Source organism: Rutidosis leptorrhynchoides, chromosome 1, assembly GCF_046630445.1.
Source record: "Rutidosis leptorrhynchoides isolate AG116_Rl617_1_P2 chromosome 1, CSIRO_AGI_Rlap_v1, whole genome shotgun sequence".
NCBI classification, from domain to species: Eukaryota; Viridiplantae; Streptophyta; class Magnoliopsida; order Asterales; family Asteraceae; genus Rutidosis; species Rutidosis leptorrhynchoides.
The window spans coordinates 241,830,185-241,845,236 of record NC_092333.1 but is presented as its reverse complement, the minus strand read 5'-3'; the positions used below and the strand labels follow the sequence as shown (position 1 = coordinate 241,845,236).

The following is a 15,052-nucleotide window of genomic DNA, read 5'->3' as shown; positions in this document are numbered from 1 at the left end:
TCTGCGGAACTTGCTGCATGTTGCTGCTTACTTTTACTGCTATATGTCATATACTGCTACTTGTTTTCACTACTGCATGCTACTATCTGCTTTCGATTGCATGATACTTCTGTAGGATTTGTTATTATTACCATGCTACTTACTGCTATAGATGATCTAGACTGTCGTAGTTACTTTGCCTAATACGTGCTTGCTATATGACTTATTGACATGGAAAAAGTTATTTTTCCTTGTTCAGATGTCGGATATCCCGCCCATTATCATTGACTTGGACAGCGACTCAGATTCATCTGCCACCTCGCCTGCTACTGCTGCTGACTCACAGATTCCGTCATCGCTACCCTCCAGTGACTCTGGCGATTCATCCTCTGGGGACAGTAGCCACGCACCTGACCTGATGATCATCTCAGACGGAGATGGGGACCCATAGGAGATTCCTGCTCCACCTAGCCCAGGACTCCCGGAGCCACAACACGATTCCGGTGGTGCTGTGATTCCTGGGGAAAATGGGCACGGTCCTTTCCGTAATGAGCATGGACATTGGGCTAGACGCCTTCCTGATGGACGTGTCGTGCTGATCCCTCCTGGCATATATCGACTGATGACCACCGGTCGAGCAGATCCACCCTCAGATGATTCAGACGACTCATCATCCGATGACTTCAGCGAGGAGGATTTCGACAAGGACCCTGAGGAGACGCCTGTGCAGCCGCCCTCTACCCTGCCGAAGAAGCGGTATCGTTTTGATGGTACTAGTTATTCCAAGGGTTAATGGAGGTAGACCGTTCGTGGACGCACACAGACAGTTAGTTAGGGTTACCACCCGTAAGCGGGTTGTGCCTTACCCTACTGATCCATTCGTGCGTAAGGCTTCCCGTTATGCACCGTCTACTTCTGGTGCTGGACCGTCTGCACCACCAGCTCCACCAGCACCATCTGCACCGCCTGCCCTACCAGCATCCCCCGTCGTCGAGGAACTGACGAGGGAAGTGCATATCCTCCGTGCTCGGGTAACTGAGCTCGAGGACCAGGTGTCCTACATAATGGACATCCTTTACCCACCGTCACCATAGGGCTATTGTATTAGATTTCATTATGTAATCCCATTTGTAGTTTCATGTTTTACTCATGTATTGTACGAACCTTATGCGGATGTATGTCACTTTCTAATTTAATGAATGGAACTTTGTGTTGTTTAATTTCTGTACGGTGTTCTATTTATGTTACTATATGACGATTATGTGGTATCTGTATCTAGTTGCATTACTTAATTAGCATGTGTTGTGTTGATTCCATGCTGGTTACCATATACCGTATTACTATTTATTGAATGCTGGATTTTGACTTAAGTCGAAATTTCTGTTTCGAAGATCAATGGAAAACGGAAGATCAACGCCCACAGCAGCACAGATTGAGGAGATGATAACTGAACGAGTAGCCGCAGCAATTGCGAATGTCAACCCCCAAGCTCCACCAGTTAACCAGCACAATCATAACGGGTGCACCTATATGGAATTTCAAAGATACAAGCCCCACAATTTCAGTGGTACTGAGGGGCCAGTTGGACTGACAAGATGGTTTGAGAAATTGGAAGCTGTGTTCCATGTGAGCAACTGCTAAGAAATGAACAAAACTAAGTATGCCTCTTGTACACTGTCGGACGGCGCTTTAACCTGGTGGAACACACTTGCTCAGGCTAAGGGTATTGACGAGGCTTATGCTACACCATGGGAGGAATTTAAGGGGGCTATGATCGAGGAGTACTGCCCCAGAACGGAGATTCAGAAAATGGAAGCTGAGTTTTGGGAGTTGAAGGTTGTGGGAACCGATCTTGATGGTTATAACCGAAGGTACTTATAACTAGCTTTGATGTGCCCCACGATGGTTACCCCAGAATTTAAGAGAATGGAATGGTATTTATGGGGACTTCCCAAGTCCATTCAGGGAAATGTCACCTCTTCGAAACCAGCTGATGTCCCAGAAGCTATGTCCATGCCGCACACCCTGATGAACCAAATTACCAGCAAAGAACCAGAAAAGGAAAAATCAGAATCGGGAGCTAGTAATGAGATACATAAGTGGGACAACAACAAGGGAAGGGTCTTTGATCAAAACCCAGCTAAGAGGCATGAAAGTTTCAAGGGAAACAACGATGGGAGGAACCCCAACACGAACCCTATCTCAAACCCTAACTACAAGGGTAATCTTCCGCAGTGTAAGAGATGCTACAAGCATCATACTGGGTACTGCAACGTGGTCAGTGAAAAGTGTAAAAGGACTGGGCATATTGGCAAAGACTGCAAGATCACCACCCCAACTGTGAAGACAAACCCTACTGGACCAAGGAAGTGCTATGAGTGTGGACAACATGGCAACTTCAGGAATGAATGTCCCAAAAAGAGAAAGGACGGCGGGCCAGCACGTGGGAGAGCTTTCAACGTAAACACAAGGGATGCCCGTGAGAACCCCGACTTAGTTACAGGTATATTCACTATCAACAATCTATTAGCTTCTATCCTATTTGATACTGGTGTCGATAGGAGTTATGTATACACTTTTTCTCTAAGATAAATTGGTCGTTAGTTCCTTTAAAGGAGAGTATGCTTGTTGAGGTAGCCAATGGAAAACTTGAGAAAGTTGACCAAATTAGCCGAGGAGGTATTATCAACATGGCTGGTGTGGATTTTGAGATTGACTTGATACCCATCAAATTGGGAAGTTTTGATGTGATTGTCGGTATGGACTGGTTGACCAAGGTAAGGGCCGACATTATCTGTGGAGATAAAGCTATTCGTATACCACACGGAGATGGTGAGCCACTGATTATTTACGGAGAGAGATGTAATTCAAAGCTGAACCTCATTAGTTGCATGAAAGCACAAAAGATCGTGAAGAAAGGACGTCTTGCTGTTTTAGCACATGTGAAAACATTAGAAACCGAGGTGAAGAGCGTGGATGATGTACGAATTGTGAACGAGTTTCCCGATGTCTTCCCAGAAGAATTGCCTGGATTGCAGCCAACGAGGGCAGTGGAGTTTCAGATCGATTTAGTGCCAGGAGCTGCACCTGTAACTCGCGCATCTTATCGACTCGCACCTTCCGAAATGCAAGAGTTGCAGAGCCAACTACAAGAACTGCTAGACCGTGGATTTATCCAACCAAGTTCTTCACCTTGGGGCACACCTATTTTGTTTGTGAATAAGAAGGACGGATCCTTTCGCATGTGTATCGACTACCGCGAACTCAACAAATTGACGATCAAGAATCGGTATCCCCTTCCCCGAATTGACGATCTTTTCGATCAGCTGCAAGGCTCAAGCGTTTACTCTAATATCGATTTGTGATCCGGTTATCAACAGTTGAGGGTGAAGGAGAGTGATGTGATGAAAACTGCGTTCAGAACCCGTTATGGTCACTATGAGTTTCTCGTGATGCCATTCGGTTTAACCAATGCACCTGCCGTGTTTATGGATCTCATGAATCGTGTATGAAAGCCATATCTGGATAAGTTCGTTATCGTCTTCATAGATGATATCCTCATCTACTCCAAAAGCGAAGAAGAACATAAGCAACATCTTCGACTAGTGCTTGAACTCTTGAGACAAGAGCAACTTTATGCCAAATTCTCTAAGTGTGAGTTTTGGTTGAAGGAAGTCCAATTCCTGGGTCATATTGTGAGCGATCAAGGTATCAAAGTTGATCCTACAAAGATCGAAGCTATCAGCAAGTGGGAAACCCCCACTACTCTGACTCATATCCGCCAATTTTTAGGTCTCGCCGGTTACTACCGAAGATTTATTGAAGGTTTCTCTCTGATTGCGCGTCCTTTGACCGCGCTGACTCACAAAGGGAAGAAGTTCGTTTGGGAAACCGAACAAGAATCACCATTTCAAACCTTGAAGCAGAAGTTGACCACCGCGCATATCTTATCTCTTCCTGAAGGCAGTGACGATTTCGTCTTATATTGTGATGCCTCGAAAAATGGTTTTGGTTGCGTATTGATGCAAAGAATGAAGGTCATTGCTTATGCTTCTCGTCAACTGAAGATTCATGAGCGAAACTACACTACTCACGATCTCGAACTTGGAGCTGTTTTTTTTTGCGCTCAAATTATGGAGACACTATCTTTGTGGAACTAAAAGTACTATCTTCACCGACCACAAAAGCCTCCAACACATATTCGATCAGAAACAACTGAACATGAGACAACGACGATGGATCAAGACGTTGAACGACTATGATTGTGAACTTCGTTACCATCCTAACAAGGCCAATGTTGTAGCTGATGCTTTGAGTCGAAAGGAGAGGATGGCACCTCTTCGTGTTCGGGCCTTGAACATCACCATACACTCAAATCTCAATAGCCCGATCCGAGTAGCCCAAGATGAGGCTCTCAAGGAGGAGAATATTTCTCTTGAACACTTGAACATTCTCGTCTCTCGATTCGAGGTTAAGGAGACTGGACTCCGATACTTCGCCGAAATAATTTGGGTGCCTAGTTATGGGGATTTGCGAAGCCTCATTCTAGACGAAGCCCACAAGTAAAGATATTCGATTCATCCAGGAGCCGGTAAAATGTACCACGATCTCAAAGAACAGTATTGGTGGCCAAATCTTAAGAAAGATGTTGCAACTTATGTTAGAAAGTGTTTAACTTGTTCAAAGGTTAAGGCCGAACATCAAAGGCCATCTGAGTTACTTCAGCAACCGGAAATCCTGAAATGGAAGTGGGAAAGGATAACAATATACTTCATCACGAAACTACCAAAGACGGTGGGCGGATACGATACCATCTGGGTTATCGTTGACCATTTTACCAAATCTACACACTTCTTAGCCATGAAGGAAATGGATAGGATGGAAAAACTCGCTCAACTATACATAAAAGAGATTGTATCTCGTCATGGGGTGCCCTTATCGATTATTTTAGACCGAGATGCCCGTTTTGCTTCTAGATTTTGGCGTTCTTTGCAAGAAGTCTTGGGGACTCATCTCGACATAAGTACTGAGTATCACCCACAGACAGACGGACAAAGCAAACGCACAATTCAGACTTTGGAGGACATATTGCGTGCTCGTGTTATTGATTTCGGAAAGGCTTGGGAAAGGCATTTGCCGCTAGCCGAATTCTCTTACAACAACAGTTATCATTCGAGTATTAATGCCGCACCTTTCGAAGCGTTGTATGGCCGCAAATGCCGTTCTCCTATTTTTTGGGCCGAAGTAGGCGAAAAGCAAATCACCGGACCTGAGTTAGTCCATGAAACAACTGAGAAGATTGTCCAAATTCAAGCGAGACTCAAGACGGCCCGTGATCACCAAAAGAGTTATGCCGACCTTAAATGTAAAGACTTCGAATTCAACGTGGGTGACCGTGTAATGTTGAAGGTCGCACCTTGGAAGGGTGTAATTCGTTTTGGAAAACGTGGGAAGCTCAATCCGTGATACATTGATCCTTTCGAAATCTTGGAGCGTGTTGGACCCGTTGCTTACCGTCTGGATCTTCCGACTCAATTGAGCCCAGTTCATCCTACCTTCCACATATCGAATTTAAAGAAGTGTCTTGCTGAACCGGAACTTGTCATACCACTGGAGGAACTTACGATTGATGACAAGCTCCACTTCGTGGAATAACCTGTCGAACTTATGGACCGTGAGGTCAAAACCTTGAAATACAACAAGATTCCGATCGTTCGAGTCTGATGGAATGCCAAACAAGGACCCGAGTTTACCTGGGAATGAGAGGATAAAATGATGCAGAAGTGTCCTCACCTTTTCCCAACTCCTCCATCTACCTCAGCTTAAAATTTCGGGACGAAATTTTCTTTAACATGTGGGTGATGTAACGACCCTGGATTTTCCGACTTATATTATTAATATTTATTATTAATACTTGCGTTGTACTAAATGTATTCTTATACATTTTACTTGTTACCGTATTTAACTTTCCATGTCCCGACTCGTCTTTTCGACACGTGCTTTTCATGAATAATATTTCAAATATTATTTATGTTCATAATTAATTGTTATTAATTATTTCTAATTAACTAATGTAAGTAGTTAATTACTTGAGCTTGTTACTAATTGGTTACATACTTATACATGGGCCTTTATTATTGGACTTGGACTATCAAGGCCCACCCTACATTACTTAATGGACTAGTTAGTGAGCCCATCATTATGCTTGTGATTTATTAAGAATAAACAAGGATTAATTAGTTTAGTGAGGAGACAAAGATGTTGTAAGCATGCATGACCATCTTTCCCATATATTTGGCTGTATACTCTTCCTAGCATACACCATTCTCCCACACTTGAAAGCTGAAAGTTGACTACCCCTTTGAGCCTCCAAAACCGTCGGCCTAATTGGGTGGGGATGGAGTTCATTTTTTTTCTTTTTTTGTTACTTATATACTAGTATTACTTCATTTCACACACTCCATTCTTACACTAATTTCTTTTCTCCAAACTTTCTCTCTAAATTGTAAGTAATATATCTTTTTCTTTCTTCTTTTTTTCCTTTGAAAACCGCCACAAACCATCATCATTCTTCTTCTTTGTTGCTTGTTGTTAAAGATCAAGCTTCCTAGTTTGTATCTTCATGAATCTTGCTTCTTCCATCCTTTGTTTGATGAGAAGTCAAGAACAAGGATCTAAACTTGTTAGCTTATGGTTCTACACTTGAAATATTATAAAGATCTACAGTTCATAAGCTTTAAGATCTTACTTGTGTTCATGTTTTGTAAACTTAAGGTTTATTTTCTTAAGATCCAAGTTTTGGCTTGAATCTTCTTAAGTATGAAACAAACATGAACTTGTTACTTATAACTTTAGTTGATTACTTTATTTTTTTGTTTTAAATTCATGATTGTATAATATTGGTCAAGTATTACTAGTTAAACTTGATCCCATTTTTCTTGAAACTAAAGTTTAAACTTTGTAAGTTCAAGAACATGGAAGTTTAACTTTCTAGTTATAACTTCATACACTTATGTTAGATCTAAGTTTCTATAGCTTATGGTCTTCCAATTTTGTCTAAAACAAAATCTTATAAGCTTATATACATTTTACAAAATAAAAATCTAAGTTTCATAACTTATGGTTTTATTAAAGTAAAGATCCAAGTTCCATAACTTAGGGTTTAACTTAAGAACACTAGATCTAGACTTTCTAGTCTAGGATCTTCAAGATCTAACTAAGATCTAAGTTCTACAACTTAAGATCTTGTTTATTTAGTTTACATTCAAGTTTATAGCTTAATATTAATATTAGAACTCATGTGTGTATCGGATCTAAGATCTTGATGTAACTTTAGTTCATCAAACTTCTTACAACCCTTAAATGAGTTGTGATATTTATCTTAGACATACACTAGTGTTATGATGGTCAAAACTTGGTAAAGATGATGCAAACACATCAACAATTTGTACACTTAAAGCTATAAGCATCAAGGATGAGAACCGTGATGAGCATCAAGCACCAAGAATCCACCGGAGCACTTTGCTTACTGTTTTCTGAATCTGATCAGGCTCTTGGGCTACTAGAAAAGTTGATTTACAGATTTTTCGGTTCGAGTAGATGACTTTTCGTTTAATACTCGTCTTAATCCAACTTACGGTTTAGGATTTATAGCCTTCCGAAAGTCACTACGCCCTTTTAACGTTGTGCTAAAATTTATGACCTACTCGCACTTAAACCATCACCATGGTCAAACGAAGACGAGTTTGGTTCTAAAAATTGTTCAGTGTTTAAAGGACTCATATACGGAGCCATGGCCACTGGTCTCACCTCATTTCAGTTTGTATAGAGGTCGTGGCAGCTGAATAAATTCAGCCTTTGTTTCAATCTCTATTCTTGATTGAAAACTTACTTTACTTTTTACTTATGTTGTTGAATGATGATGATACTTAAGACCAAATTTACATACTTTTAAACCTTTGGGAACAATTTACTGACTTAATAACTTTTGACTTAGGTTGAGGACCTTTCGGGCCAACTACTTGCTTACTTATCTCGTACCGACTTTACTACTTTTCACTGTGAGTTATAGCATCCCTTTTTACTTTAACTATTTTGGGAACTGAGAATACATTCTCTTTTTATGTTTTACATACTAGGCACGAGTACTTAAACTTTATATATGTGTGGGTTATACAACGGCATAAACTTTCCCCTTAGCTAGGTAATGTTTAGTCATTGGTTTTTGAACCGATGAACGCGAATCTTAGATATGGGTCCATAGGGTTTGACATCCCCACTCGGGCTAGTAGCGCTAGCATTTAACGGGTGTTTAATACTTCGTAAACTTACGCACTCTCCAAGTGTACTCTTAGGGGGGATATTTACGTTAACTTAGTTACCAAGTGCCCACGGTTGAGCATATACTTTTCATACTGTTTTGAAACACTGAAATCTCGTGGCCTACCTTACATTACTGTTACATTTAAACTATAGCTCACCAACATTCGTGTTAACGTTTTTAAGCATGTTTTCTCATGTGCTTAGAGGTTTGATGCTTCCGATATAGTTGTCTTGCTGTGTAGACTCCCGCTGCTTTTGTTAGAGATGTCTCTGCATGAAACGTTTACCTTGCATTAACAAACTATGTTACTTTTGAAACAATGAATTTGTAATGACCTTCGGGTCTCGTACTTATGTTAATTACTTCTATTCGTAGAAGCCTACTATTGTTTGTAAAACTTTTGATGTTGGTTATGACATCACTCTTTCTTATGAATGCAAACTTATTTTAAAACAGCATATAGTGTTTGACCTTGTAATGATCCTGTTGTTAATGATCTGTACACGTTAATTTTGTACTGGGCGTCACAGCTTAAATCTCTCTGACAAATCACTATATTTATCTATTGAAGTCTTATCATGAACTCATCGGCATCTTGTAACGATAATTACCATACCAATTATCGAGAATTTGCAATCAGTATTTTGAATCTCGCAACGTTTCTACATCAACAGTTATATGTATACATATAACAGTTATCTCTTAGAATTATGATCTTCCATTCTGAAATTCTAAAAAGCACCCAGTCTGCAAATTAATACTCTGAATTTTGAAAAGTTGAATGAAGCAACAAAAACTGTAAACGATCTTAACAGCCAAAAGTTTGTTGATAAAGAATAGTATATTGGCAAAACTCAGAAATATTGGAACTGGAAAACGGATTGAGCAAAACATGAAGGAGGCTGTGGACAATCCACAAAGACTAAACCTACCTTCAAAGAATCCAAATGATTCAGTATTTACTGAAGTTGTTAACGAATACCTTGCTCCTGTCTCTAACCCTTTACGAATGAATCTTCTTCATCATCCATCGATATTAGAAATTCTAAGATATCATCGTATCTTTCATTATAAATATCCTCGATATTTCTGGAGATATTTTCATAACTATTCTTATCTGAAATCATTTATCTCTTCACGATATCAGTGTTACATCAGAAAGGAAACTATTTCAGTTTCTAAATTCTGAAAAGTTCGAATTTAAAACATGAATGTTTTTGAAGTAGTGTTGGGAACTGAAGCATGAGTTAGTATAATATACTGACACTTGATCAACGTGATTATATTACAGTAAGTCATGCTGAGTTTCTGATGGAACGTGATGATTCACAGATCAAAACGTTATCATGGGCCATGTCACACGACTCTACATTCTATCTAATCTCTGAATATATCAAGAACATATTCTCTTGATAGTTCTATCTTTTCCTTTGAATTATGGTAAGTTAACCAATCAAGATCGTGATATTACAATCTCTCTCTTAGGACATTAGTCATGTTCATTCAAAACTTTATATTTACAAATGCTGGACCATTATTCGCTTGACCTAAAGTCGGGAAGAGAAAACAAAAGTACGGAACTCCAAAATATAAAGGAAACGAAGAGGGTGGATTTATAGTGAAATATCAAACAGAACAATCAAGACAGATCATCTCATTTAACCAAAGAGGACTCTAATATCCTTAATTACCGAAGAATCAAATTTTATTACGAAGATTTTCTCTAAATCCCTTGAATTCCGGAATTCAGTCCTGACTATGTTAAAAGTTACATCTCTATCTTAATCTTTTGTGACAGCTTCACTTGTACGCTTCACATAATCGAATCATTCTGTCTATATTAATCAATAATGATAAAACTCTATTTATCAACTCATATTTGTCATGAAAACATTCTTATTGTTAGCCATGACGACCTTGATCAAATTTCGGGTACGAAATTTCTTTAACGGGTAGGTACTGTGACAACCCGGACATTTCCGACCAAATTTAAACTTAAATCTTAATATGATTTCTACACATTAAGCAAAGTCTGTAATATTGAGTCTCAAAAATTGTGAAATTGTATTCATGTAATCAATTACCCTTTGACCATTCCGGATGATTCACGAATCACTATTTGTATATATAAACATATATATATATATATATATATATATATATATATATATATATATATATATATATATATATATATATATATATATATAATAATTTGAAATATTGTTTGAAATAATAAATGATTAAATTGTTGGAAATAAATATGTAAAATAATATGCGATGTAATGAAAACTATTATTAAATATATATATATATATATATATATATATATATATATATATATATATATATATATATATATATATATATATATATATATATATATATATATGTATACAAATATTATTTGTAAATATATAAAAATTATATTAAATCTATTTGTTTAAAATTTTATAACATATATTTATGTGGTAAAACTTGTTATTTAAAAACTGATTATATATACAGAGAGAGAAAATGGAATATGAATGATTTCGAGCTTAAATAGTAAAAGTCTGTAACACTCGGTTGGCATCTCTTTAGTGTTCATATAAATCTAATACGCATATATGAAGATTTAAAATAAAAGTTGAACTGTAAATCGATTACGAAGATTTTAGATTTGTTAAAAAAATTTTATCTTTTTAAGTTTAAATATTAGTACTCCGTACATATTAATTGGAACAGAAAATAAATAATTATCGAACCTTTTTGATCAGGTTTCAATAAGTTAATGACCAGAATTAATAAATGGACTTAATTTAAAATTTTGGGATTTTTAGGAACACTTTTATATTTTAACTGTTTAGCAATGGACACGAAATAATATCCGCTTTAAACTGTCGGCAGTCTAATAGTTATATATGCCCGTGAATGATTGAAATTATGATATGGGATTACTGTGTATTTGTTCACTAGTCAATAACTCTTATATATATATATATATATATATACACTTATATACACATACACTAACATAACCATATAAATCATAAAAATAGATAGAAGTATGATCATACTACCACAACCGCCTGCTACCACCGAGAGCATCATCACCTTCCTTATTCCTTCAACGGACACACCACAGTCCACCGGCCACCTCGCCGGACCATCACCCGCCATCTCTACAACTATATCGCCATCTCTCCTCTCTCTCCAAATTTCAATCGTGAACCACCCATTTCCTTTTGCTCATGTTGACCAAACCAATTACCGTCCACCATACGGCTGCCACCACAGCTGCTACCATCACCGGAGACCATCTCACGGCCACCATCACAACCACTCTCTTTCTCTCTCTCTTTCTTTATCATCTATCTTCTTGTTCATATTTTTTTTCTTCGTAAACCATCATCAAAAACAACAACTACCTTCCATTAACAATCACCATCTTCCACCACCATTGAACGACCCTACATCAACCATCATTGACCACCCACTTCTACTACAGTTCTGGGTTTATGTTTTGGATGAAAAACCACTGCAAGCTATCTATTTTACAGCTTTGCTGCTGCTATTCTTTATCTGTTTTGATCGACAAACACCACCATCACCTCTAACAAACCCAAGAAACCTGCAACTACTGGTGCTGTTGTTTTTCTGTCGAGGTATTACTGCCGTAATTACGTTTCTATTTTTCTGATCAACCCACCACCCAACCGCCATGAATGATAATGATACTAAAGATTATAGCGGTGATGCTGTGTAATATTAATGATGGAATGATGAGGTTAAACACGATAATGATGATAGAGAGGTGATGAAGAAGAAAATTAACGGAGTGATGATGATGGATGAAAGTGACGATGAATAGTTACGATACATGATGAGGATCGTGACTTTTCTGCTACGTTATATATATATATATATATATATATATATATATATATATATATATATATATATATATATATATATATATATATATATATATATATATATATATTTACGAAGGTATGATGATGTTCGTCTAGATGATGATGATGACAGATATATGATGTATGATGACCACAATTAGGATGATAAGCATATAATTATGATTATGGTTGTGTATGATGATGATGGTAGTTATGTGATGACTTTAGAGGATGAAGAAGAAAACCGAATAATAGGGGTTAAAAGAATTTAAATACAATTTAAATCTGTAAATCATAGGCAGAGCAGATGGTTTTGGAGGTGGGTTGATGAGCGAGAGGTCTTGGGATCGAACTTAGCGGCTGTATAATTTTTTTGAAGTATAAATAGAAGCTGTTGGGCTGAAGGAAGATTGGGCTGTGATCTATTGAGTTGTATTGGGCTTTTGTATCCAATTAATCAAATAGGTGGGTTATTTTAGTGGACTAGTAAAACATGGGTTAAATAAATTAAGCTGGGAATAAAATCTGAAAAATGGAAATAGAGGGACGGTTAAGTGTGTTTGTGAGTGAGCAGGAGGTCATGGGTTCGAGCCCGGGCAGGGGCGTTTAATTTTTTTTAAAGCTTGTTTCACTAAGGTATCACTTCTATTATTTTGGTTATTATTATTTATCTATTTATTATTATTATTATTATTATTATTATTATTATTATTATTGTTGTTGTTGTTGTTGTTGTTGTTATTAGTATTATTATTATTATTATTATTATTATTATCATCATGTTTATTATTATTATTATTATCATCATTATTAATGTAAGTAGTATTATTATTGAAACTAACATTTTTACCAAAATTATCATTTTTATTATTAAAACTATCATTATTGTTATTATTAGAATTATCATTATCTTTATCATTATTATTTTTATTATCATTTTTATTATTTCTAACACTAATATTATTATTTTTATCATTATTATTATTAGTATTATTAATATATCAAATAAAGATTTTTGGTATAAAAAATATATTTTTATATATCCTAACTATACTAATATTATATATGGATTTAAGTAAAATATTATTATTATTATTATAACATATTAACTAAGTTATATATAATAGGTAAACATATTTTAATATAATCATAGATATAAGAATATTAATTATTTACCTAAAATATATAAAATAGTTATAATTAAAATATTTATTAATATAATATACAAATTATTAAGTATATTAATATTAATATATAAAATTTGTTTAATTGTTATTACATATGTTAATATATACATAAATGATATAGGTTCGTGAATCCGAGGCAAACCTTGCATTGTTCAGTACCGTCGTATGCATATTTTTACTACAAAATATCGTATCGTGAGTTTCATTTGCTCCCTTTTTAAATGCTTTGGCAATATATATTTTTGGGATTGAGAATACATACGCTGCTTTTATAACTGTTTTACGAAATAGACACAAGTAATTGAAACTACATTATATGGTTGAATGATAGAAATCGAATATGCCCCTTTTTAGTCTGGTAATCTAAGAATTGGGGAACAGACACCCTAATTGACGCGAATCTTAAAGATAGATCTATCGGGCCCAACAAGCCCATCCAAAGTACCGGATGCTTTAGTACTTCGAAATTTATCATGTCCGAAGGGAGTCCCAGAATGATGGGGATATTCTATATGCATCTTGTGAATGTCGATTACCAGGTGTTCAATCCATACGAATGATTTTTGTCTCTATGTATGGGACGTATATTTATGAGAAATGGAAATGAAAATCTTGTGGTCTATTAAAATGATGGAAATGATCGATTATGATAAACTAATGAGCTCACCAACCTTTTGGTTGACATTTTAAAGCATGTTTATTCTCAGGTATGAAAGAAATCTTCCGCTGTGCATTTGCTCATTTTAGAGATATTACTTGGAGTCATTCATGACATATTTCAAAAGACGTTGCATTCGAGTCGTTGAGTTCATTAAGATTATTATTAAGTCAAATATAGTTGGATATATTATGAAATGGTATGCATGCCATCAACTTTCGATGTAATGAAAGTTTGTCTTTTAAAAATGAATGCAGTGTTTGTAAAATGTATCATATAGAGGTCAAGTACCTCGTGATGTAATCATATGTTATTGTATTCGTCCTTATGGATTAGGACGGGTCGCTTCACCAAGTTATAGTCGACTTCTTGGTAGAGCTCCCGTCTGACATGATCAAACAAGGAGAACCCACTATTACAAGAAGGGAAACGGTTGAATTCTGGGAACTATATACGGATGGAGCGTCAAGTGAGCAGGGGGCCAGCATAGGCCTACTCCTCATTTCCCCAAACGGAGAAGAAATAACCTATGCTATCCGGTTGAAGTTCGCCGCCTCAAACAATGAGGCCGAGTACGAAGTACTAATAGCCGGATTACGCTTGACAAAAAGTATTGATGTACGACAACTTACAGCTTATGTCGACTCACAACTGGTAGCAAGCCAGTTAAACGGCAGCTTTGAAGCAAGAGATACATCGATGCAAAAATACCTAAAGCTTACGAAAGCACTAACCAACATCTTCGCAGTATTTGAAATAAAGCAAATACCCCATAACCGTAATTAGAAAGTAGATGCTTTGAGCAAGCTTGCCTCTCTGCTCTACGACCACTTCACCAAAAAGGTTATGGTTGAAGTACTGGAAAGAAAGTCAACCGAAGAGGATACTCTCATGGCAACAATCACAATGGAGAAAGAGTGTTGGATGACACCTTTCATAAAATAACTTGCTGATGGTACCCTCCCGGAGGACAAACTACAAGCCCGCAGGATACGAATGCGGGCACCAA

The 15,052-nt window shown here is 36.8% G+C and overlaps 1 protein-coding gene across 1 annotated transcript; it reads left to right on the top strand.

The window, feature by feature from the left end:
* Positions 1-12,377: 12,377 nt before the first annotated feature.
* On the top strand, positions 12,378-14,829 carry LOC139896205 (uncharacterized). The gene is made up of 2 exons (XM_071878802.1): positions 12,378-12,455; positions 14,380-14,829. Exons 1-2 carry the CDS (start codon positions 12,378-12,380, stop codon positions 14,827-14,829), a joined length of 528 nt encoding a protein of 175 aa, XP_071734903.1.
* Positions 14,830-15,052: the final 223 nt, after the last annotated feature.

Coding starts and splice junctions, on each gene's coding strand:
- LOC139896205 (XM_071878802.1), top strand. CDS start 12,378: ATGATTATGGTTGTGTATGATGATGATGGTAGTTATGTGATGACTTTA. Junction 12,456..14,379: donor AAGAAAACCGAATAATAGGG/GTTAAAAGAATT, acceptor CTTATGGATTAG/GACGGGTCGCTTCACCAAGT.